The sequence below is a fragment of the Dicentrarchus labrax genome, unplaced genomic scaffold (genome assembly GCF_905237075.1).
Source record: "Dicentrarchus labrax unplaced genomic scaffold, dlabrax2021, whole genome shotgun sequence".
Lineage (NCBI taxonomy): Eukaryota > Metazoa > Chordata > Actinopteri > Moronidae > Dicentrarchus > Dicentrarchus labrax.
This window is the reverse complement of record NW_026136710.1, coordinates 24,705,694-24,732,002: the sequence shown is the minus strand read 5'-3', so window position 1 is coordinate 24,732,002 and position 26,309 is coordinate 24,705,694. Positions and strand designations below refer to the sequence as shown.

General features: G+C 40.6%; 2 protein-coding genes and 1 long non-coding RNA gene across 6 annotated transcripts in view; 1 reads left to right on the top strand and 2 right to left on the bottom strand.

Annotated features, from left to right (window-relative positions):
• The window catches only part of LOC127370318 (interleukin-6 receptor subunit beta-like), a 44,453-nt gene extending 32,232 nt beyond the window's left edge, over positions 1–12,221 (bottom strand). The window contains exons 1-4 of one of the 2 annotated variants that reach the window (XM_051412285.1): positions 12,057–12,221; positions 11,460–11,541; positions 8,199–8,346; positions 6,998–7,149 (exon numbers count right to left, since the gene is read on the bottom strand). In XM_051412285.1, coding sequence (XP_051268245.1) covers positions 6,998–7,149; positions 8,199–8,346; positions 11,460–11,529 — 370 coding nt within the window. In that variant the 5' untranslated portion in view covers positions 11,530–11,541; positions 12,057–12,221. Of the gene's footprint in view, positions 1–6,997; positions 7,150–7,467; positions 7,604–8,198; positions 8,347–11,459; positions 11,542–12,056 lie in introns of those variants that run through there. The other variant, XM_051412286.1, reaches the window with a different exon arrangement.
• The window catches only part of LOC127370389 (uncharacterized), a 55,853-nt gene that overhangs the window by 6,931 nt on the left and 22,613 nt on the right, over positions 1–26,309 (top strand). The gene's annotated exons all lie outside the window — the stretch shown is intronic.
• il6st (interleukin 6 cytokine family signal transduce) overlaps positions 21,732–26,309 on the bottom strand; it is a 36,810-nt gene continuing 32,232 nt past the window's right edge. For all 3 annotated transcript variants that reach the window (XM_051412278.1, XM_051412277.1, XM_051412279.1), the window contains one exon: positions 21,732–23,589. In XM_051412278.1, the coding sequence (XP_051268238.1) occupies positions 22,966–23,589 (624 nt within the window). In that variant the 3' untranslated portion in view covers positions 21,732–22,965. The remainder of the gene's footprint in view (positions 23,590–26,309) is intronic.

Genomic DNA, 26,309 nt, shown 5'->3' with positions numbered 1-26,309 from the left:
TGTGTTCTTAAAATGTCCAAGTCCACTCTTAATGTGATGTGGCTGCATGCTAGCTAACTTTGTGTGTCTATTTTAGCTGCTTACAAATAAATCAGCATCCTTATATTAAAATCCATTACTGTGTACTTATCTTTCTATTAACTGAATTTAATTTGATTATCACAAGATTTGCATTTATATTTTAAACTGTATGGCCTAATTTACATGAGCTAATACAATTTGTTTTTAGCTAAATTAGCACAGTGTATGAGTTATTTGAGCTATAGTAATCATACTGTAGTAATTCATTAGCTGTTGTGTTTCCAGTCAAAATTGATTTGTTGTCTGAAGGATATTCCTCATAATGAATAGAACAGGACAGCCATAGTATAACCAATCTCATTAAATCAATTATTAAACACAAGCAGTTTTAATGTGATAATATCTGCACTTTTATATAGATATATATGGATAGTTTTACCATTAATTTCCCACGGCTTGGGGCAGTGGTTCCCAACCTTTTACCTACATTGAGTAAACTGATGACCCCGGACTGACATACTTTATGTATATTTCATTTTATATTTCAACAATAACAGTAGTGATACTGTTGAACACAATAACTGCAGGAAGTTTGGCTTAAAAAAACGAGAGATTTGGATTACTTTTGAGAAGATTTTCTGTGAATATTGATATAGTTTTCCTAATATTTTTATACAATTCTCTGTCTGTAATATGTATTTTTAACAGTGATACAGACTTAATAGGCTTCTTTTTGACAGATTCAGTGTTTTTTTTTTTTTTTTGGGGGGGCTTTATTGCCTTTAATTGATAGTGACACAGACTCTCTCTTGTATCAGAGAGTGAAGGCTCTGTGTTCAGCTCAAAGTTTACATTTTAAATAATATCAACTTCAAAAACAACTATACTATTTTTTTGACAGAAATAAATTAAATGCAGAGCTACTGGCCTACTGTGTATATTTAAAAAAAAAAAAGTTTTCTTACACCACTTAAAATCAAGAAAGTAGTGTGAAGCTTGGGCATCCCCTCGTGGGGCTTTTGGTGGGAACCACTGGCCTGGGGGAGGTTCTATTCTACTGTTAGAGTTTCTAATTGTGGAAACTATTAAAGGATTAATTTCATGTGCCTGAAGTTAAAACTTGTATGTTTTTCTCATTAACCAGTACTGGGATGATGGAGAGTGACCCACAGGCATTGGATCCAAAGCTCTGTATTATCTGTACCAAACCACTAGAACAAGACCCCTTTGTCAAGAATCCCAAGTTAGAAGAATACTAAATGTTGCAGAAGAGAGAGGAGATGATGTCCATAAAACATTTCCACAAAGAGAGGACATACTCTCCTTCAAAATAAAAGTGTCATGTCATGTATCATGCAGGGCAGGCTAGTCCAGTAAGACTAACATCAATGAACAGCAAGTTACTCCTGCTCAAAGAGAGAGCCTGTCCAAACCAGTCTTATCAAGAAGGCTAAGTGGAGAGGATGCAACATCTTTCAATATACAAAGGGATTGCTTGATTTGTGGTAAAGATAGTATCAGACCAGAATGTCTGACACCTATTACAACAGGTACAGGCAAGGGTACCAGAGACAAGGTCCTTAATGCTGCATCAGAAAGATCAGATGGAGTCATACATCATCGGTTACTTTTGCACCAAGATCTCTTTGCTTATGACGCAAGTAGTCTCTCACACTACATTTCTGCTAGAAACATAGCAGCTACCAGGTGCAAAAATGAAGCTGAAAAAGAGACCACTGTGTATGAAAAGGCCGTCATGGAGCTTCCTGAACACATTGACAAAACATTATTGTTATAAGACATGGAAGTAACAACTCTTAACTCTTTAACTGATAACTACACTGACATTCTGAGGACAATGTCTGAGGCCCAAGATGAGGCAAATGAACAGTACAAATCCTGGAAGTCGAAAGAAAGGCTACCTCAACATTACAATGACAGGCTGGTATTTGTTGAACGTTCTGGAAAAACAGACTTGGTGAGCTCTGGCAATATGTCCATTGGTTATGCATTGAGAGCAGCTGCCCAACTCAGAGAAGAAAATACAGATGATGACTGTGAGACAACACTTCCAAAGCAACATGACAGTATTTCTGATACCCAGATCTTACACAAGGCAGCAGAAATATTGAGGAGAAGTATGGAGAATGTCGAACATGAACATCAGTTCTATGTAAGCAGTGATCAGCTCTCTCGTCTCCAATGCAGCAAATATGTGCCTGACCTTCTGTTAGGGCTGGGCGATATGGACCGAAAGTCATATCCCGATATATTTAGGCTGAATATCAATATACGATATATTTCTGGCAAAGTGAGAGCAAATGTTCAGTCTCTCTCTCTCTCTCTGTCTCTTCTCTCTCTCTCTCTCACACACACACACACACACACACACACACACACACACACACACACGTTGTGTCCAGAAGTTAGGCTGCATTATAACTTTTAAATTAATATTTTCAGAAGGCAGTAAGGCTGTTACCACTCACCAAAACTGCTACCGTCATTACACAAGCAAGTACAATTACGTTATAACAACGTAACGTAAGTTAACGCTATTACTGAGCAGTCCATTAGGTTGACTCAGCAACAAGTGTCTGTAACGTTAGTAACAGGACGTTAATGGTATGATAAAGATTTGCTGCCTGTAAACAGAACAAGCAACCCATCCCAACTAAAACCACACTCAATATTAACGTGTTTTGCTAACATGAATCATGCCGAGCTTAACAAGCTAACGTTAGCCAACGTTAAGTTAGCTGTAACATCAGTTAATTACTCAGCAGTAAGCTAACCTAACAGTCTGACAACGTTACAGTCTAAGTTATGGATATGAACATAAACATTACGTTAGGTTATAGAAAGAGGAGGTGTGGTGGCGGGGGCCCGGGGAGCAGTGCAGAGAGCTCCGGGTCAGCAGCTTGCTTGGAGCAAGGATCACATTGCAAATTTGAACTATATCGATATATGCGACATGGTCTAATTCCATATCACATTTAAAAATATATCAATATATTTTTTATATCGATATATCGCCCAGCCCTACCATCTGTATGACTTTGTAAATTCGTGTGTTGATTCAAGAGCTCTTAGAAACCACCAAACGTGTTGAGGAACCATCTTTAAAAGAAAATCTTTTGTAATCACAATCTGCCAGTCTTATTGCACAGTGTCACCACATTCAAACACCAATAACACTGGGACTTGCAATTCTGATTCATCATGAGTTTGGAAGCAAGACACTAATCAATGAGCTCAGTGCAATGGGCCACTGTGCTTCTTATGATGGTAAATGGATGGTAAATGGACCTGTACTTGTATGGAGTCTTTCTAGTCTTCCGACCACTCAAAGCGCTTTTACACTATGTGCCACATTCACCCTTTCACACACATTCACTCAGTGATGGCAAAGCCATCAAACAGACACTAACGCATTCATCAAACAGAAACTAACGCATTCATGCACAGCGTCGGGAGCAATTTGGGGTTCAGTATCTTGCTCAAGGATACTTCGACATGTATGCAGGAGGAGCCAGGGATCGAACCAACAACCTTCTGATAAGGGTTGCCTCTGCACCACAGCCGCCCGATGATGGTAAATGGTAAATGGACCTGTACTTGTATAGAGTCTTTCTAGTCTTCCGACCACTCAAAGCGCTTTTACACTACGTGCCACATTCACCCTTTCACACACATTCACTCAGTGATGGCAAAGTCCATCGAACAGAAACTTACTCATTCATACACATTCACACACTGATGCTGGGCATCGGGAGCAATTTGGGGTTCAGCATCTTGCTCAGGGATACTTTCAACACGTGGCAGGAGGAGACGTGGATTGAACCAACAATCTTCCGATTAGGGGACAACCTGCTCTGCCTCTGAGCCACAGCCGCCCTGTTGGGGTGAGGTTAGACACTCTCTCTCTCTCTCTCACCCCAACTGGTCGAGGCAGACGACCACCCACCTAGAGCCGAAGGATCTGTCCTAGGTTTCTGCCTTTTAACAGGCAGTTTTTCCTTGCCCTTGTCGCCAAGTGCTTGCTCATGGTGGTACTGTTGGGTCTCTGTAAATAATGTTTTAAAGAGTTTGGTCTAGACCTACTCTATTTGAAAAGTGTCCTGAGATAACTTCTGTTATGAATTGGCGCTATACAAATAAAATTGAATTGAATTGAATTGAATTTCTCACATCAGTGGCAGCAGACCAGATGTCAAGGGCAGAAAGTGTCTACATCCCTAACGGTCTCTCCAATGTGTCTGAACATGGGATTGTTGATGCAGCCATTGACAACTTTGACCAAAACGAAGACACTCTGGATGGGAAGCACACAACTCATGCTATGGAAACTGTTGTGTACCGAAGAGGCCATGATTATAAGCAACTTCATATTTCAATTTTGATCACAGGTACATCAAACCTCCAAAGCGACAGGAACCACCTGAACTTTACAAACCTGAGATGCTGGAATCCAACAGTGCAGTCTCAATGACAGCAGACAGAAGAGATCTAGTGTGGAAGCTTGTCAGGAATGAGAATCAACAGAATGTCCCAGCATGGTCTGCATTCGATGCCTTCACATCAGATAATTCCTGTGCTGTAGCCAGTGTTCTCTACATGCCTTTCATTAGGGAATCACTTTCGGATCTGTCCACTTTATATACAGTTATGATACGGCTTGTAGCACTTGCTAAAGAACTAGGACAGCACCACATCCATGTGACTCCAGACCTTGCTATCTATAGCAAAGCACAACAGATCTTGGTGGAGCAAACTACCCTCTTTACAAGGAAAGGTAACAATGAGACTGGGAGGTATGCGCATTACCATGGCTTACCTGGCAAGCATGGGAAAGCTCTATGATGATGGCAGCCTCAATAACATACTGAGTCAGATGTGTGTGCTGAGGAAACAGCTCAACAAATTCTTCATGGCAAACAACTGGCAAGAGGTGTTAGGAGCATTAAACTAACCTCTGAAGCTTTGTTCAGGCTTTTCTGGAAAGCGATTCAGTCATGGCTTAAAAAGCAAGCCCAACATCCAATGACAAGAACACAAGAGCAGCTCCTGAGAGATCTGCAACATGCATTCCATGGTAATGACAAGACCAATGCGAAACAGCTTGTCAGTGTATTGGAGACTGACCTTACCACAATAAAAGTATCCAAATGTTCTCAGTTGAGGGAGTTAAACAATCAGCAAACTTTGCATACTGGTTGAAATTCCTGAAAGGGGCTGATCTGTTGCTTCGGATTCTTCGTTCTGAGCGTGAAGCTGACTTTGAACTCCACCTGAATTGCACGTGTGAAGTCATCCCTTGGTTCAGAGCTGCTGGAAGGGCAAACTATGTGCTCTTCCGATGGCTTCTTGCTGTTTCCAAGCAGAGGGAGGTGTCGATAGAAACTGTGATGTCTCATGAACTTGCTGCTGTCCCCTCATCATTGTTTAATGATGATGGAAGTATGAGGAAAATAACAAAGGCTGACTTTGCTAAGAAAATTGAGGCTTTAGTTGAGGAGATACAGAAACCGCCAAATTCAGAGGAACCATCTATGTACATCATTGATGGCATTACTCTTCTACAAGGTCTCCATGACTTTCAGACATTCAGTGACCTAGGTGAGAGCATCTGGAGAAAAACTGCAGCCTTAACAGGAAAGGAGTGCTTCAGCTGCGTGGCTATAGTCTTTGACAGATATGACCATTCGCCATCAATAAAAGACCTTGAAAGGAAACGCGGAGGCACAGTTCAGGTTAAGAGACCTACATATGTTATTACAGGAAGAGCAAATGTTCCTAACAACAGAAAATACCTGAAGTGCAGTGGGAACAAGGCTGCCCTGTGTAGCTTTGTCAACAACTACATAGTGGATACAGGACCTCAGAGAATCTCAGCAGAGAAGACCATTATTTTGGTATGAGGCTTTGAAAATGGTGAGGAGGTTAAGATGGTCAGCCAGTCAGGGGTTGAAAGCTTAGTAGACATATAGTAACCAGGAGGAGGCTGATACAAGATTGGTGTTACATGCAATACACCTTGCAAGGTCACATCCTCGTGTTATCATTAAATGCAATGACACAGATGTACTGGTATTGCTTGTCTACTATTCAAGCAAAGGAATGTTTGCTTCAACTCCTCCGACTGAAGATGCTTTCAAGCAATATGTTTTGAGAGCAATGTATCAGACAGCGGTGTGGCGTCATAGCCATCTTCCAAAGGTACTTCTCTGTAATCCCATTTGTCACAGAGGATAATGTGGATGAGTGACATTCTTCATACAACAAATAGAAAAAAAACGTTGTGTTGTATGAGTGTTATATGTTCATTCTTTAGTGTATTTTGTATTTTTAGTTTCTTGATTGTGGTCTGTGGACATGCTATTTAGCCCTTTCATGATATTGTTGGCACACGTCATACATTGATTCTAGAATTAATTGTTGTTATGGACACGTAAAAGAATTGTTAAAACGTGATATTTCTTAAAGGGAGTTTGGTGCAGGGAGCTTTTGGAGGAATTTAAACTGCTAGTGACACTGACTGATCCGGATAATTATCAGCTTATTCAGTGCTTTCGTCTCTAACTAGTTTCTAACTGCAGTATGCTGTAATTGGTTGCCCTTTCCTTTTTTTTAAACTACTTTCTTAATTAAACATGATGTCCTTGTTATTAATGGTGTTAGTATACTCCTGATGAAACATCGTCCCAGACAGACTCTGGGATTACTCCTTGTGAAAGATCTTGTAGTGTATGATCCCCTGTTGCAGTCACATAGTGTGCGAACCACAATGACTTCAAGACTCCAGATTACAAGACAGATAGTTGTGTAGTGTGAACAGAACAGATATCTGACCACTTTGACCATGATGTTTGACCAAGACTTTACTCCCACCACCACTGATGTATGCATGTTCTACACAACAAGTAGACATTAATATAGCAGTACTGTGCAAACCTTACTACAACATTTGACTTACCAAACCAGTTGGCCTCTTCTTTGAGATGCTCAGACTCTACTTTTCCCAGTGTGTTGTGCGCCTCTACCCAGATATCCAGCAGGGATGGATTGGGAAAAAGGCCCACAGACACTGTGGCACTCTTCTCAGGTGTCGACACATTATACATACCGCTGTGGACAAAAGATCGTATCACCATTTAGAAGAACTCAACAGCAAGGCCTAGACAATGATACTGATTTAAAGAATTTCACTTTCACATTTCATGATACTTTTATTTTATCTCTGTTAATGAAGAGCAAAAGTGATAGCTTTAAATAACACCATGGAAGAAAGGACTGGTGTCTGGTGTCTTGCTAATTGCCAGTTAGTTTGATCATTTATTGGATATGACATATACAGTTGTTGAGAAACACATCAGAATACAAAACATATGAAATGAAAAAAAGTGAAATGAAATCATTTGTAATACCAGATTTTACTTCAAATACCAGAATTATAATGTCACTGTTCCAGCCAATGGAAATGTTAATTTTAGTTTTCCCACTCGACACAAGACGTCTCCTACTTCTGGTGGATTCAGATTTCTACATCACTCTTGTAGACACTTGGACTGGACAAGGATGTCTTCCAAACGATTTGTGATTTTCAGTGAGCACAGAGAAACACAGAGACAACAGTCACATTTAGCTTTCTGGTGCTGCTACACTGCTGTTAGCAATTGACAAGCTAACTTAAGCTATCCATCAGTAGTAGCTGTAAGCATCTTTTCATTTACCACACAGAGTGAAAATGTATGTTCCATGTACCATATCTGCCTTAAATCACACAGTTATTGGTAAACTTGTTTTTAGGTATAGTTGCAGATCGAAAGTCCTATGACTCACTCTACCCTTCCAAGCATGAACTATGGTGGCTGCAAAACGAGCTGGGACAAAAATGGCCCTATCTAGAGCCAGTGTTTGATTTGTCTGTTCTGGGTTCCCATAGAAACATGGCAGTCCTAAATGTTACACATTGCACCTTTAAAAGTCAAAAACTACAAATGATAAGCCATAAAAAAGATTAAATTATAAAGTTTTCAATGCAAGCAATGAAACACTTTAACGTTAACAAAACATTCTTTCAACACCTTGAAGAGCCAGCTTGATTCCACCATGAAATGAACCAAAACAGAAATTAAATTTGGCTATGATGCAAACACATCTAACGGTGCACTTACCTAAGGAATCCAACATTCAGTGTGTATGTTGTATTGACATCTGTGGTTTGACGTCCTGCTGTTTCCCACACACAGCTGATATTTGGAGAGATGCGTTCTCCCTCCTGAACTGCTATGCAGGACAGATTCTGAGGTTTCCCCAGAGGATCTGAGATTGGGACAACAAAACAAAGACATCTTATTAACTTAATTTTTAAGATAATAAGATGTCTTTGTTTTGTTTAAAGATAACTTTTAATTAAAAATTAATTTTTTCAGACATAGGTATTTCAAGATTTTATAGATCAATCGGTGGAATTTCTCATCAAATGTTTTTCCTTTATTATCACTTCTTTACCAGATACAAAACTTTGGTCACACCACCCAGCACAAATTCAATGAAAGCCAAACGGTTTGCTGTCTTGGCCCTCCCCATTGACATCAGGAGAGCAGAGACTCACATCTTTCTCAAACTTTTCCCCCCAATTTGAAATATTTTAAAGGTCCCCCTGACCAGCACAAAACATGGGCACTTTACAGTTTATCAAACTGCAGTTGACGGTTTACAGCAGTTAATGATTGCCTTAAAAACAGGAATATAGAATACAAAATGTGATTTATCAGGAATTATGCATGACTGAAAATAAATGTGTGAAAAATTAATCACAGACATTAATGATTTCATTTTACTGATATTTTTTGTGTGCATTTTTCAATTACAATCTTCAAATTCTTTTCCAGTGTCATTGGTTTTTATTGTCACTGAAAACAGAAATGTTCTAAATATTGTCATTGTGAAACACATCAGAATACAAAAATAAATGAACACCAGATTTAGAAATACCAAAATTATAATGTCACTGTTACAGCCCAATACACTTTGTTATATGACTGAAAAAAGTGATAATTTTATTGTTGTAACGTGAAACTTTCCACATTATAATGTGATAACTTCATGGAGCCTTCTGTGTCCCTCCAGCTAGCGGTCGCTGGAGTTGAGCAAGGATGCCAGCAAACCGTACAAAGAAGCTGATAGGACCACGAATCCCTTTTACTAACCATACACACCAAAAACATAGCAAGCAAGCAACACAATACAGCAAAAGGGCACAACACAGCCACTGTTAATCCCCACTGTGTATTAGATAATCAGTAAAACAATATACAAAAACCCAAATAATCAATCATAATAACGGAGTCCTTTCTCCAACCCAAAAAAATTCTGTTCAAGATGAGTCCTTTCTCAACACAAAACCTGCAACTTTAACAGGAATTCAGCACCATGAACACCAAACAAGCTTTTCAAAAAGTGAGAACACTCAGAACCAAGCTATCCACAATAAACGTTGCGTAATTTTTCATTAAAATCTCATGGTGCTGAATGGGGTGGGTGCCCGTAGGTGTGTGACATTGGGAGGTGTGTCCTTAAAGTCTGCCATCTGTACCGCCCCATGCATCCTTCTTAGAGTACGCAGATGTCGTAGGGCGAGGATGAGAATGAACTGTGACTGTGGGGGGGGGATATGGGAGTAAACAGACCATGGGGAAAGTACTGAACTGGGATGTAAACTGAGTTATTTAGGGGATGGGTGTATTTTTCTGCACTATAGGCTATTGGGGGTGTGTGTGTTTTTCTTCCACAGGTGTGGCAAATCTCGAATCAAGGCTCCACTGTGGAGAAGCAGGGGTGATGAAGGAGATGCTGTGATGCACACTGAAGGTACCGACCGCACTGCAGGCTAAGACACTTTCAAGACCAAACTGCTGCTGTATGAACTGCTCAGCTCTCCAGACACGGAGGAGATCACCGCCTGGACACCTCCCCACCAACTTGAAAACACCCATTTCCCTGCGTAAGGGGAAGGCCCTTTTGAGACCCACAATTACACATGAGTGAGTTTAAATTCACAATAAAGCTGACCACTGATTGATTGTCAATTTGCCTCTCCCTGCCTTCTCTACTTGATCGACATTGGTCTTGGGTGAGGGGGAATGGCAGACAAGGAGGCGGGTGCTGACAGACTGCCTCAGGCCGAGCAGCGCACAGCGGGGCATGGTAGGAAGGCAGCCAAAGATCAGCCCAATGATTCAGGATTTGCCACACCTGTGGAACAGAAGCAACCAAGCAGCCAAAAAGAAACAAACACACCCTCAATAGCCTATAATGACAAAAAAATATACCCATTCCCATAGTAATTCAGTTCTCACTTAACAGCTGGACAAGCATGGAAGGCCCCATAGAGTTACCACTTTATAACAGTGGTTTATCGACAGGTTGGTCTTCAACATGCAACATTTCGTAAATGTCCTTGGGCAAGATACTGAACCCTGAATTGCTCCTGATGCTGTGCATCGGTGTGTTAATGTGTGTGAAAGGGCAAATGTGGCATGTAGTGTAAAAGCGCTTTGAGTGGTCTGAAGACTAGAAAGGCTACCATTTAACTACAAAGCACTTACAGGCAGTACAGTCACAGCCATCACACTGACATCAGTAAATAACATGACTGAAACAGTTATGCCTGATGATTGCATTGTGAAAAGTGATGCTGCACAACACGGGACATGGAAATGTATTTATCCTAGTAGCAGTGACTGAGAATTTAGTTATCACACATTATAGTTCCACTTTCTAAAATGCTCATTTTGAATGTTGTAACTTGCAGTGTATAAGCACAACAGTTAACAACGCCAATCTGATCTGCTCATTATTGTTTTTCTTGTAGTTTTGTTGTTGAACGAAGAAAATAATTTCCTCATACAAATGGAAAGTAGGCCACATGTTATATTTTTTGTGTTGAAATTAAATAATTAAGGGCATAAATGTATTATTGTGAAATTATTTAAACAAGACAGCTACAGCCTGTTTGATGTGTTAATTGTAATGTTATTCTTGGCTGCATCCATTTGAAAGTGAGACCAAAGCACTGCATGTAATTAAAAAAATGCCAAAATAAAATAAGTCAAGTTGAAAGTACAATCTGGGCTGTCCTTTTGCATCAGTGCTTCAATTGGTAGATCTTGCCCCCCACCAAGGATGGTCAAGGATCCTGGGCATAGAAAGGTTGGTGACTACTGCTTTATAACATGATACTGATCCGTTTTTCTTTTTCTGGTGTGTAAGTAATATGCTTCCATAGTTTTCCTGCTGTCACATCATGTCCAAATAACAGTGGGAAACTCTGCAGTTACATGAAGATTTGGTGTTTATATGTCAACTGAAAGAGAATAACGTTACTTAAGTTCCCAATACTGCCAGACGTTAATATGTAAAATGGTACTGACCTCCTGTAGAGGGTAGAGCAAAGATGAGGCAAGATAACACCAACAGCTGGACCTCTTTCGCAGACACCATGATGACAACTCGCTAGGAACATAGAAAAGACCATAATGTCAGAAAAGGTTCTTATAGATAGTAACGTTATGATTATGCATTATAGATACAACCTTACGAACTATGATGGCGTTACCTCACTTTACCATCCTTAAGATAATTAACGCTAGCTAGATAAGAATAATTATTTTAAGTTTGTAATATATATATATATATATATATATATATATATATATTATAAGGAGTTCGGTCTAGACCTGCTCTATTTGAAAAGTGTCCTGATATAACTTCTGTTATGAATTGGCGCTATACAAATAAAATTGAATTGAATTGAAATTACGTTAGCTAACGTAATAGTGGCTAACGTATCGTTAAGTTGTTAGCAAAAAGCAAACGTATGGCCAATAATGTAGCGTTAAACTGTACGTTAGGTAAAGTGCACATTGACTACTGTGCACTATTGCCACTGTGACTACAGTATGACTAAACTACTAACGCCATTTTGTTTCGCAACCAAAAGCAAGGGTTATTAACGTTACTTAACTTACCAAACTGGCGTCAATATTGGTTCTTGTGTAATGTTCGTTAGATCAATTCCATTCTTCTTTATGGCTAAAACCTAACAATGACCAAACAAGGTACAGATACATCCATGACACCTGAGGTAGAACCACCCGTTTCCCGTCAAGGGAAGGTTGTGTCGCAACATCTTGTGCGCTGCGCCGTACTTCCACATTTTCAAGTATGTCTCCACCTCCTGTTCACAAGTATGCGGATGCCTGTTGACTTCCCAAAAAATGACAAAAAATAATGATTGGGAAACATCAAAGCTCTCGTTGAGACAGGCTGCTTTTCAACGTTATTTAGAAAATAAAACCCACAAGCTGAAAAAGGAGGTAATGTCAATGTCTTTAACATAGGGAGGGCTTAATGTTTTTGACTCTCCTCATTTAATCATATTTACCAAAATTAAATAAAAGTTCTCTACATAGCATGTAGTATCCCAAACTTTCCATTTAAAAAAGTAGGTGGTTAATTTTTCATTAATGTGTCCTTATGCTGTCAGCAAACTCCTTTTCACTTTCATAGGCAATCTCTTCTGGTCCCTTCTATATAAGCACAACTATTGTCCTCACTAAATTATTTTTATGTATGTTGTGGTTTGATTTTTCTTGCCTCAATGCCCCTCAATTGATTTCTATCTGACTTCAATTTTTAGCTATCTGAGAGACCACAAACTCCCACTGAAGGCACCCACAATGGTGACACAGACTCACAGAAACCAAAGAGAATTGACAGTTTCACTCCATGTGCAAGATTTATTTGCATCACACAGGATACAAGCAAACCGAGTTGTCCCAGGATACAGTTGACTTGAACAAAGAAAATCACTAATGCCTGATAAACAGTAGTCATAACACATCTGATGCCCAACTCTCTCAGAGACAGCCTTGGTCTTTGGAATGTACTTAGCTCATAGCACAATGAAAAACAATTTTCCTAACAAGGGTGAGACAGCCAGAGTGTGAATACATGAAGACGAACATACATGAACATAAAACACTATACTGTAAGCCTGTAAAATTAAACATGGAATAACACAACATAATATAGTTTGCTTCATGTTCATAGAACCTTATCCCTGAATGCATTTTCCCACTACATGGAATAATGTCAATATAACATACAGAAAAATATTTTTTTTTTGGTTTAGCAATGACATTTTGCTTGTAAAATAACAATTTAACTGCGTATTTATGTAAAGACTTTATATGGTATTACGGTATTTAATGCACTGTCATCTGGCATTTTAGGTTAATCCCGCTGCTGCTCCAATATATATTGCATTGTTACTTTAACCAATAACAAGATTACTGTTATGGCATTTTCAGTCTTTTGACACTCCCTTATTGCAAGCATAAATGTGAAATCTAAAAGGACAGACCTAGCTTGTGATGGTAGAACAATGAATCGACTCTCACCTACAAATATGTGTTGCCAACAAAAAGTGCCTAGAACTATAATGGTGCAACACTAAAACATTTGTTTACTAAGTGTGTTTGTCACCAGACCGGGCCAGGAACTGCCCACTAGGTGTGGCTTAGATACGCCAAGCACACAGCACAACACAATAAAAGCACTTTTCAGGGCTATCTGTGGATAGATAGAAAAGATAGAACTTTTCAGTGACTGCCCGTTTAAGCACCAAGAGCTCCAGCTTAAATGAATGATAGTTTTGGTCATTCCTCTCAGTAGGCCGTAAACTGCGGCTTTCATAAGCAATTCACTTTCCTTACCATCTTGGACCTGGGAGAGAAGAGCCCCTTGACCCCTCCATACTGACATCTACATATACTTGGGAGGTTGCAATTAGCATAGAAAGAAGGAGAATAGATTATCACATCATCCAAATATATTAACAGGTAGTCAACACTTCACCTTGTCACCCCGAGCATCTTTGTGTTAGGTGTTGGAAGGTGGCAGGGGCATTCCACAGGCCAAAGGGCATCTGCCCAAAGAAGCCAATGTAGTGAAGGCCGTTTTTTCCCTGTCGCAGGGATCAACTTTGAACTGCCAGTATCCACTCACCAGTCCAGTGTGGAGTACCAGAGGGACTCTTTCAAATCGGTCAGGGACTCTTCTATCCTGGGAAGTGGGAAGGCATCCTTGTGGGTGACTGCATTTAGTCTGCGGTAATCTATGCAGAACTGGTAACTTCCAGCCTTCTTTACCAGCACAATTGGAGCCACCCATGGACCAGCACTCTCCCTAACTACTCCACCATCCAGCATCCCTTAAGGGGGGTCCACAGTTCTGGATACTAAAATGGTGGTATTGGCCACTACCAATTTGTATAGCACCTTTCTAGTCTTCTGATCACTCAAAGCGCCTTTATACTAAATGACACATTCGCCCTTTCACACACATTCACTCAGTGATTTACTCAGCTTTGTAGGTGAGGAGGAGGATTTTAAATTCTACTCTGAATTTTAAAGGGAGCCAGTGCAGAGAAGCTAGTACAGGAGAGATGTGATCTCTTTTACTAGTTCCTGTCAGTACTCGTGCTGCAGCGTTCTGAATCAATCGCAGTGTCTTAATGGACTTATTAGGTTAGCCTGCTAATAAGGAGCTGCAGTTATCCGGCCTAGAAGTAACAAATGCATGGACTAGTCTTCGGAGGTATTTGGGAATGTTGGGGAGTTTAACATCAGAAAATTGCAGGTCATCCAGGTTTTTATGTCCTTAAGGCATGCTTGTATGTTAATTGATGAAGATGCAGGTGATGATTGAATGCAGGAAAGCTGTCTAAATATAAATATGGGTTTACATGCATTGTGAACTGCTGTACAATGCAAGTACATAGTGGATACAGGACCATCAAAAAAAATTACTATATTACCTATACAGGATGAGGCTGATACGATATTGGTGTAGCTTTTATGGGAAGCGAAGACAACAGATTTAAAAAAAAGACCCACCTTACCTATTTACAAGAAATGTCTAACTTGATTATCAGAAAAAGCCTTGTCTGTGGAAAAATATGTCCTCCATCTGTACAGACAAAAGGAAAGGAATTCCATGTATGCATCTTCCAACTGAAGATGCTTTCAAGCAACATGTTTTGAGAAGATGGATCTATTGAGGCCACATAGTTCCATAAATCTGTTGCTCCACTAGAGCACAGAAACATCACACACCTTTACTGCCAGTCCGTTCTCACTCATAACCCATCAAATACAGCTGCTTAGTCAGTGGTCCTACACTTAATACTATGAAACTGTGGGTACCTGCTAGGATCTTTTCTGGAAGTTACCATCTTGCATATGTTTTGACAAGCTGTCGAAGTCAGGTGATGTAGTATAAAGAGCAATAAAGTCTGCATATAGAGGAGGTCGGGGTGGATGGATGGATGAATGATAATATCCCTTGTGATACCAAAAGTGAACACTGATATCTTTTGAATTACGTATTCTATGTAAATTAAATTAAGTAACATATTACCAGGCTTGAAGAGTAACAGATTACATGCAACAGAGTAATCAGAAGATTTAAAAATGGTAACTAAGGGTTTACAGTTACAGAAAAAAGAAATAATCAGATTACAGTAATATTTAGTAAAATGGGGATTATTAGCAGGATTACAGTTTTAAAATACATTTTAAAATAAAGAACGGCATCCTAACATGCACACCATTCTTCATAATCTCACAATACCAGTCTGGTCTTAAGTGGATGCAAGATATGGATTTTTTTTTTCAGCCTATAGGATAACTGATAAATACCTGCTTTTCATGGCCAATACTGATAAGATAACCAGTAACTTTACATTAATTTATCTACACACAATATCAAGTTCATTACCTGTATCAAGAATTTATCTTCCCCGAATAATTCACCTACATCCCTAATAGGATTACATTTTTAAAGTAACCTCTACCAACTCTGTGTATTACATCAGGTATCTAACATAACTTATGAGCTTTTGTTAAACTTAACCAAGTAATCTTTGAGCCTAAACCTTACCAGAGTGCAACCATTTCACAGCGTCAACCATGTAAGTTTTCTTTTTAAAGTACAACTGGACAATGTATATTTGCACATCCAAAAATAGGAGAGGCTATGGCTCAGAGGTAGAGCGGGTTATCCACTAATCAGAAGGTTGGCGGTTCCCAGCTCTTCTGGCAAATGGTAAATGGACCTGTACTTGTATAGTGCCTTTCTAGTCTTCCGACCACTCAAAGCGCTTTTACACTACACACACATTCACGCAGTGATGGCAAAGCCCATCGAACAGACGAACAAACTAACTTATTCATACACATTCACACACCAATGCACGGCATCGGGAGCAATTCAAGGTTCAATATCTTGCTCAAGGATACTTCGACATGTGGCACCAGGAGCTGGGGATCGAACCAACAACCTTCTAATTAAGGGACGACCCGCTCTGCCTGTGAGCCACAGCCGCCCTCAAAGTGTCTGTGAGCAAGATACTGAACCCTGTGGAACCAGCTTCCAGTTTTGGTTTGGGAGGCAGACAACCTAGAGTAGACTTCAAAATTCCTTTTTGATAAAGCTTATAGTTAGGGCTGGCTCAAGTGAGTCCTGAACCATCCCTTAGTTATGCTGCTATAGGCCTAGACTGCCGGGGGATTTCCCATGATGCACTGAGCTCCTCTCATCCTCTCTCCCTTTCTTTCTGCACTCATTCATGTCCCATTAATGCATGTTACTAACTTCACTTCTTCCCTGGAGTTTTTGTGCTTTCTCGTCTCGCAGGTTCTCATGCCAAGATAGACATTCGGAGGGAGCTGAGGAGAGAGTTGAGGAGGGCCAAAGACTGTTACAAGAACAAGATAGAGGGGAAGCTGCAACAGACCAGCACAAGAGAGGTGTGGGGGGATGAGGAGCATTAATTCAATTCAATTCAATTTTTTTTGTATAGCGCCAATTCATAACAGAAGTTATCTCAGGACACTTTTCACATAGAGCAGGTCTAGACCGAACTCCTTATAACATTATTTACAGAGACCCAACAGTCCCACCATGAGCAAACACTTGGTGATAAGGGCAAGGAAAAACTGCCTGTTAAAAGGCAGAAACCTAGGACAGATCCTTCAGCTCTAGGTGGGTGGTCGTCTGTCTCGACCAGTTGGGGTGAGGGAGAGAGAGATAGAGAGACAGAGAGAGAGACAGACAGACAGACAGACAGGTGCACAGCAACAACAGTAACAACAACTACACTAATAGCAGTGACTGATGATGATGAACATGACAACAGCAACGATGGGGGACAATGAGCAGTGACAACAGCAACAACAGTAACCGTAGCTATAATAATAATAACTAATATCAGTGATATAACCAATGGCAGTCAAGCAGGACCATAGCAGGAGGCTCCTCCAGGATCCATGAGAACCTGCGAGACAAGAAAGCACAAGAACTCCAGGGAAGAAGTGAAGTTAGTAACATGCATTAATGGGACATGAATGAGTGCAGAAAGAAAGGGAGAGAGGAGCTCAGTGCATCATTGGAAATCCCCAGATAGTCCAGGCCTATAGCAGCATAACTAAGGGATGGTTCAGGACTCACCTGATCCAGCCCTAACTATAAGCTTTATCAAAGAGGAATGTCTTAAGCCTACTCTTGAATGTGATGAGGGTGTCTTTTCATTACTGGCATGAAATGAAGAAGAAGAAGAAGAAGAAGAAGAAGAAGAAGAAGATATACTTTATTGATCCCCTAGGGGAAATTGTTTTCTTCACTCTTTTTGTTATACACACACACAGGCTGAAATGCACACTTCATGCACTTGTGGACATGCAAAGGGGAGAGAGGTGGTGGAGTGATGGGGCTGCAACATTAACAGTGCCCCATGAGCAGGTTTTGGGGTTAGGTTGCCTTGCTCAAGGGCACCTTGGCAGTGCACAGGAGGTGAAACTGGCTCCTCTTCAGCTACCAGTCCACACTCCATATTTTGACTTGAACCGGCGACCCTCCGGTTCCCAAGCCAAGTCCCTACACATTGAGCTACTGCCGCCCGTAATGGTCAGTAGGTTCAGTAGAAGGGACAAAAGGACGTGCCAACAAGCTAAACCTGTACTTCAATAGGTTTGACTTACAAACCCCCTCCACCTCCTCAGGTACGCCCTTTCACACCCTGGCTACCCCACCCTCCACAGCCCGTATTCCCCATGATGACAGTAACCCCACCCCCCTCACCTGCCCTAAACCCCCCTCCACTCTCTCCCCTTTCCCTTTCCCACTCCCCCTATCCTCTCCATTTTTCCACCCCACAAACCTCCCCCCACCTACCTCTCTCCACTACACCCACTCTCCCACCCCCTTGCACCCCCTCCCCTCCTCCCCCCTCTACCAATCACCTCACAGCTGGGGACTGTCACCCCCCAATCACTGCCACAACCAACCCCGTCATCACAAGATGCCAGGTGAGATGGCTGCTCACAAGGACCCGGATAAACAAGGCCAGAGGTCCTGACGACGTCACCCCCGAGAGTCCTTAAGGTGTGCGCAGAGCAACTGGCAGGAGTGTTCCAGCATCAGTTTGACCTCTCCCTGAGGTTGAACGTGTGCACTCGGCTACTACAGATGTTCTACCAGTCTGTAGTAGCCAGTGTCCTCTTGGCAGTGGTCTGTTGGGGGGGAGGCATCGGCACTGGGGGTGCCAACAAGCCTCCACAACGCCACAGCACCCAGTACCTCCAACCCCCGCAGACAAAGACTGGTTTAAAACTCCTACCTACAACGCACAACCCTTTTGCACTATTTATATTTAATTTCCACTTTAGTAGTTTAGTAGTTTTAGTTTTTTAGTTTTAGTCAAGTTTAATTTTCTGCTTACATTTTGCACTCCATATCCTACTTGAACAATGCATAGTGTATATACTTTAATTTATAGTTTTATATCTTCTAATATTAATAATATTAGATAGTATTTATTATTCAAATAGTATTTTATTGTGATAACTCTGTTTTTGCACTATTTTGCCCTATTGCTGCTGTGTCAACCTGAATTTCTTCTAAGGGGGATAAATAAAGGAATATCTTATCTTATGGATCCTGGTGGAGCCTCCTGCCATGATCCTGCTTGACTCCCACTGCTAATATTACTGATATTATTGTTGTTATTATTATTTTTAAAGTTACTATTATTACCCTTATTATTGTTCATCGTCCCCCATCGTTGTGGCTATTGTCGTCATCATCATCTTCTTCATGTTCATCATCAGTCATTTATATTAGTATAGTTGTTGCTACTGTTGTTGCTGTGCATCTTTGTCTCTGTCTCTGTCCTACCCCTCTACCCCCCTCTCTCCCTCTCTTTCTCTAACTGGTCGAGGCAGACAGCCACCCACCTAGAGTCTGTCCTAGGTTTCTGCCTCTTAAAGGAAGTTTTTCCTTGTCGCCTGTTGCCAAATGCTTGCTCATGGTGGAAACTGTTGGGTCTCTTCATACAGAGCAGGTCTAGACTCTACTCACTGATTTACAAGTGTCCAGAGATAACTTTTGTTATGAATTGGCACTATACAAATAAAACTGAATTGAATTTCATTTAACTTAATTGAACCCTAAATTGCTGTGCATCGGTGTTTGAATGTGAATGAGTATTAGTTTCCTTTTAATGACCTTCGCTTTGGCCATCATTGTGTGAATGTGGCATGTAGTATTAAAGCTCTTAGCTTTAGTAGTCCTTTTCAGTAGTTTTGAGTAGTCGGAAGACAAGAAAGGTGCTATATACAGTAAGTACAGTCCATTTACCATACCTACAGTGTCAATTATAAAGCATAGGGGCGCTGGTTAAGCTGCAGTATTTTACAAGTTGAAAGTGAGAACATGCTGATACTGCAGAGATGGACCTGCAGGGACCCAAGAAAATCCTAGTGCCTTTCAGTGGGATTGACCACTCGATGTGCTGTACACTACATGCCACACTCACCCCATTCGCACACATTCGTACACTGATGGCAGTGGCTGCCATGCAAGGTGCCAACTGCTCACCAGAACAGATACTAAGCAAAAGTGTCAAATATAATTAAGAGGTGGCAGTTTAGGGGAACAGTGGAGGTCAAAATGATAGATAGAAGAACAAGAAAACTCTCGCAGAGATCTGCTTGCATGCAGCTCAGAAAGGCAAATCAGAACCTCCATGTTAATGCAAAAAACCTGCAGGAAGAATTAACAGACTCAGGAGTTCCACTGTCCAGGGCTGCTTACACAAACAAAACCTTCATGGACCTTACCACATCATAAAATCCAATGTCAGAATGGAACAGAACCTGTACAGAATTCTGAGTGTTTTGGAAACAAGTGCTGTGGACTGATGAAGTTAAACTAGACCTATTTGGCAACAATCTAGAAAAGAACACCTTCCCAACTGCATTGGGGTGGGTTTATCATGTATGGGTGGAGAGAAGAATGAATTCCACTAAATACCAGCAAATTCTGGAAGCAAACATCACACCATCTGTAAAAAAGCTGAAGCTGAAAAGAAAACAGGATAATGATCCTAAACGTACCTCGAAAACCACTATGGACTACCTCAAGAGAGGCAAGGGGTTCACAATGAGCCCATACCTTTGCACATGTCACAGTGTTGCTTTTCATTTTTATTTAGTTTATGATAAAAAAAACTATGCATGCATGTTTGCTGCAAATATTAAATTGTACGTTCCATATCCTTGAAAGACTGTTTACATCTTTTCAATTAAAAAAATCACCAAAATATGTTATTTGTCCAACTGCAAAAACTTTTGCATACAACTGTATATCACTTTTTTATGTGTAAAGTTCCTTAGGGCACTTAAAACTTGGTCACCCTAGGGCACCACACTGTGTTAACCTGCCAGCTCCCTTAGCTACCTAGAGCTTAATTCTAAGGTAACAAAAACACAGCAGTTTTCAGGTGATTACAAACTAATGAAAAAATCCCTATGAATTTTATTCCATTTCTGTCAACTTACACTTACCCTCAGGGCTGTGTGATCAGCTGCCTACTATTCACGCTGTACACCCATGACTGCATCCCCTAGACATGGAGACAGCTCTGTTGTGAGGTCTGCAGATGACACCACCATCATCATTGGCCAGATTTCAAACATAGATGAGACTTCAAACAGAAATCAACAATATTGCAGAGTGCTGGACAGAAAACAATCTACTGCCCAACTGTTGATTTTAGGAAAAAAAAGAGGCAAAGACACAATCCCGTTTACACCGGTGGAGCAGGTGAACAGTTTTAGGTTCCTGGTAATCAACATCACAGATAACCTGTCATGATCATCACAACAAAGCACAGAAACGACTGTATTTCTTAAAGAAAATCAAGAAAGCAAAATTCCTGTGCCAGGTTCTTGTTAACTTTTATAGAGGAGCAATAGAAAGCAACCTGATCACAAACTGGCATCATGGGATGTGCACAATCCAGGACAGGAGGACTCTGGAGCAAGTAAATGAAAGCACCCAGAAGATCATTGGTACTCAGCTACCTACCCCAGCCACAGCCTGTTCATCAGTGCTAAAAGATCTCTTTCTGACATTGCTTGGGGTTATTATTAGTTACGAGTACATAAGCAGAGTATTGGGGCATTAAGTAGTTTAAGTAGGTCCTTTACTATAAAAACAAAAATCCAGCCAAATGGATGTTGTTAATCTGTAATAAATTGAATAAAGGAATTCTAACAAACCTGAAAGGAGGAGCGGTATTCTATATCTGCAAATGTTTATTTAATTTGTATAATGAAAATCATTTACAGTGTCAACAGATAATATGTGACCTCTTCAATGGTTCAGTGATAATAGGGTTTTGAGAAAAATTAACACTACAATCAGTCAGCAATTGTCTTTTATGTAACATTACACGTACTTTATCCCATGGATACTTTGTAAGTTTTTACCTTGATGTACATTTCCTTTTAAATGATTTAGTCCAGATGAACTCTGCAGTCCTTGAAACAATTCAGAGCAGTTAAGCAAGCCATTAAGATGTGTTGCTGCTGAGATTAGATCTGACTCAGATCACAGTGAGTGATTGATAACAATGCAAAGCCTCCTCCCAATAATTACTCTAAGTTGTATATCAGGAAAAATCATGTGTTTAATGTTAGTAGAAAGTGACATTATGTTCACATTGTCCGCAGTGACTGGGATAAGAGTCTTTGTAAGATGAGAAGAAGTGAAGAGATAATGCTTACTCTACAGACTGGGGTAAAAGGTGTGGACATTGTGGGAACAATGAACATTTACTCCACTGCCGGCTGAACACAATCATATTTGCTTCTAAAACTGAAATGATAAATGAAATAAACAGTTACAGCAGTAGAGTGATCTTTAAACCAAATGACTATATGTTACTACATTAGAATTTTCCATTTAAAGGCAGTTCCATTTTTTTTTATATTTGTTACTTGATTACTTTCATGTGCAGTGTATTTACTTCAGCTGAAAACATACTCTATGCACCTTAAAAGACAATGCCCAGGTAACATATTGTAACATATCTGTGGAGGTAAAGCACCAAGAGGGCTCTGTGGCAACAGACCACTCAAGCTTTGTCCTGGAGCTGCCTGCTGTATAGCCCATCCATCTTGAAACTGTGCTTCATACTCTTGTCATGTTTAGAATGTCAGGAGACATTTTGAAATGCAACATGTGACATTTGCTAGCTCAAACTGTCCACATACATGTGGAGTATGTTTTGGGCATTGAGTTACAATAAAGATATGGCTGCATCATTTTTCAGTAGTGCAAAGCTAGCAAACTACTGCTACAAGCTCTAATTCACATTGCACTTAACAGAGTACTCTCCCCCAGCATCCTCGACTATTTTAACTGGGTAAGCGCAAAAGACATACTGATACAGTCTTCAAAAAGACATTTGACATTAACAAAGGCACAGAATCATTCACATAGATGACACATCTTGGTCTGTCTGTGTTCTTACTGTGGCCTGTAGCCACCCAACTGAGGCATGTAGCTGGAGACTAGGGCCGCTGGCAGCCCGTCAGCTGACTGGCCGTCTGTCGGTGTCGTCTCCTCTTCCAGAGGACAGAAGTCCAGAGGCTCCAGTACTTGCTGCTCCATCTCCAGCTGGTTGAAGTCAGCAGGATCTGCGCTGTCTTCATTCCCTGCAGTGTGTGTGAAGCTGGGCTGTCGGGAGAAATGCTGGGACTGTCTGCTGCCCTCCTGCAGCAACATGTCCGGGTTCTCCTCAGAATCCAGCAGGGGCTGTGTCGACTCAGACCGTGAAAAAATAGCCTGCTGTGGTTGGAAGTTCGGGGTCTGGCCCTTGTAACCGTTGGAGGAGGCCACCACCGAGGAGTACTGGACAGTACTGGCTGTGGTATCAGCCATGTCCCCACCCTCGTCACTGTCAGACACACTCTGGCGAGGTGAGGACATGCAGGAGGAGCCGCCAATGCCGCTGCTGTGCTCTTCAGACAGGTACTTGTCCTTCTTAAGAGGCAGACTGGCCTTGTCGTCCTCCGACCCACATTTTCCATCACACACATCTACATCAAGCACGCTGATGCCAGACAGACAGTTCTCCTTCGGTGTCTCTGTCTGTAGAGGAGGACAAGTTGGAACGTTTAACACTACATTTTTGCCTGTGGACACTGTGTCAGATGTCATCATGGCAGTAAAACAGACAAATATGGACAGTGTTCATTCTTTTGGGCGTCCCAAATCACACACAACTAACTGTTGTACTGACCAAGATAAATGGATGCACTGACCTCCACATAAAATAAACTTCTCTTCTCTGGGAATATCAAGGGTGCTTTCAAGTGAGCTCTAAATCCTAAGGAGGCTCTAAGGTGTTTTCCGGCAGCCCTGTGAAGAGTATAACCAACAGGAATCTGCCTGACTACTCTGTCCACTCGGTTCTGGAGGACTGTTGGCTGTAGAGCAGCACTCTGCCACCTGATTAACCATCTAGCTGCATTTACACACATCTCACGTTCAAAAAATATTTGGCATGCTATATATTGTAAGAAATGTCACTTTTAGCGTAGCCAGGTCTCCAGTTTTAAACCAATTTTAATATTAGACAACCCGAGTAAATACAAAATGCAGTTTTTGAATGATGATTTCATTTATTCAGGGAAAAAAGCTATCCAAACCTACCTGGCCCTATGTGAAAAAGTAATTGCCCCCCCTTGTTAAATCATGAATTAACTGTGATTAACCAAATATTTTGGAAAGCTGAGTTCAATTTCACTAGCCACAACCAGGCCTGATTCCTGCCAGACATGTTAAATCAAGAAATCACTTAAATAGAACCTGTCTGACAAAGTGAAGTAGGCTAAAAGATCTAAAAAAGCAACACATACTGCCGCGATGTAACGAAATTTAAGAACAGATGAGAAAGAAAATAATTGAAGTCTATCAGTCTGGAAAGGGTTACAAAGCCATTTCTAAGGCTTTGGGAAACATGAGGTGAGTTGTTATCCGCAAATGGAGAAAACTTGGAACAGTGGTCAACCTTCCCACAGGTTGCCGGCCTACCAAAATTACTCCAAGAGTGCATTGACGTCTGATCCAGGAGGTCACAAAAGAACCCGGAACAACATCTAAAGTACTGCAGGCCTCACTTGCCTCAGTTGAGGTCAGTGTTTATGATTCAACAAAGAGACTGGGCAAAAATGTCATCCATGGCAGAGTTCCAAGGCGAAAACCACTGCTGACCAAAAAGAACACAAAGACTCGTCTCACAAAAACATTGTGATGATCCCCAAGACTTTTGGGAAAATATTCTGGACTGACGTAGTAGTGTGATGTTCTGGGGCTGCTTTGCTGCTTGTGGACCTGGACGACTTGCCATAATTAATGGAACCATGAATGCTGCTCTCTACCAGAAAATCCTGAAGGAGAATGTCCAACCATCAGTTTGTGACCTTAAGTTCAAGCACACTTGGGTTATGCAGCAGGACAATGATCCGAAACACACCAGCAGGTCCACCTCTGAATGGCTTAAAAAAAAGAAGGTTTTGGAGTGTCCTAGTCAAAGTTTGGACTTAAATCCGCCCTTAAACAGACTGTTCATTCTTCAAAACCTTCCAATGTGGCTGAATTAAAACAACTGCAAAGAAGAGTGGGCCAAAATTCCTCCATAGCGATGTGAAAGACGTATTGCCAGTTATCACAAACGCTTGATTGCAGTTGTTACTGCTGAGGGTGGTACAACCAGTTTTTAGGTTTAGGGTGCAATTACTTTTTCACATAGGGCCAGGTAGGTTTGGATAGCTTTTTTCCCTTAATAAATAATTATTTAAAAACTGCATTTTGTATTTACTCGGGTTATCTTTGTCTAATATTAAAATTAGTTTGATGATCTGAAACATTTAAGTGTGACAAATATGCAAAAAAATAAAGGGCAAATACTTTTTCACAGCACTGTATTCTTGCATGTATATATGTATATAAATAACTATTGTTTATTTTATAAAATGTTTTTGTTATTCTATTTTATGTGTAGTATAAAGGAACTACAAAGTTTAATTTTGTTGTACAACCTTGTGTTGTATAATGATAAATACATTTCCTTGATTCCTTGATAATTCAAAATGAACACTGACTGTGATGTCACCCCTAGGTTTCTGAAGAGCCTTTGGGGTGTGGTCAGCTCTGGCATCTTGGCTGTCCAGACGCCTGGCTCCAAAATCCAAAAATGGGAAAAGAGGTGGAGTGGCAGCGTGCTGAATGAAGCCTGGTTAAAGACAGCCCCCTATGACAGCACCTACCTGTCACTCAAAGTGGCCATGCCCTTAATTATGAATAACTTAGCCATAATATAATTGAAAGGGGTGAGTTATATAAAAAATCACCCCCTGTACAGTTATGAACGGGGACTGTCAACATGTTGATTTCAGCTGTAAAGTTTTTTTTTTATTTTTAAAAAGGGCCTTATGGAGATGTGTCCACTACATAGTCTTAGTATTAATATGCATAAGACTATCAATCCTGAAGTTAAAATTTATTTTTGATTATCCCTGATTTCATGAAGGCAACCCAGAGATTATGCAGCAGGACCACATGGACACTAAGTTAGAATTAATTAATTAATTAATTAACATAACATAACAACAACTTATCTCCTTCCGACCAGAAATGTGGGCTTTTATTTTGTGCCTTTGTCTCTACTTGCAGTTTTGCAAAGTGGTTGAGAGCAAACAGAAAGCGGTCAGCAAACCTTTTACTGGTTATACTCTTATTATATTCACTGACACACATTACATTAAATACTGTACATGTTGGAACCCTTGTGTGCGGCAATGCAAAAG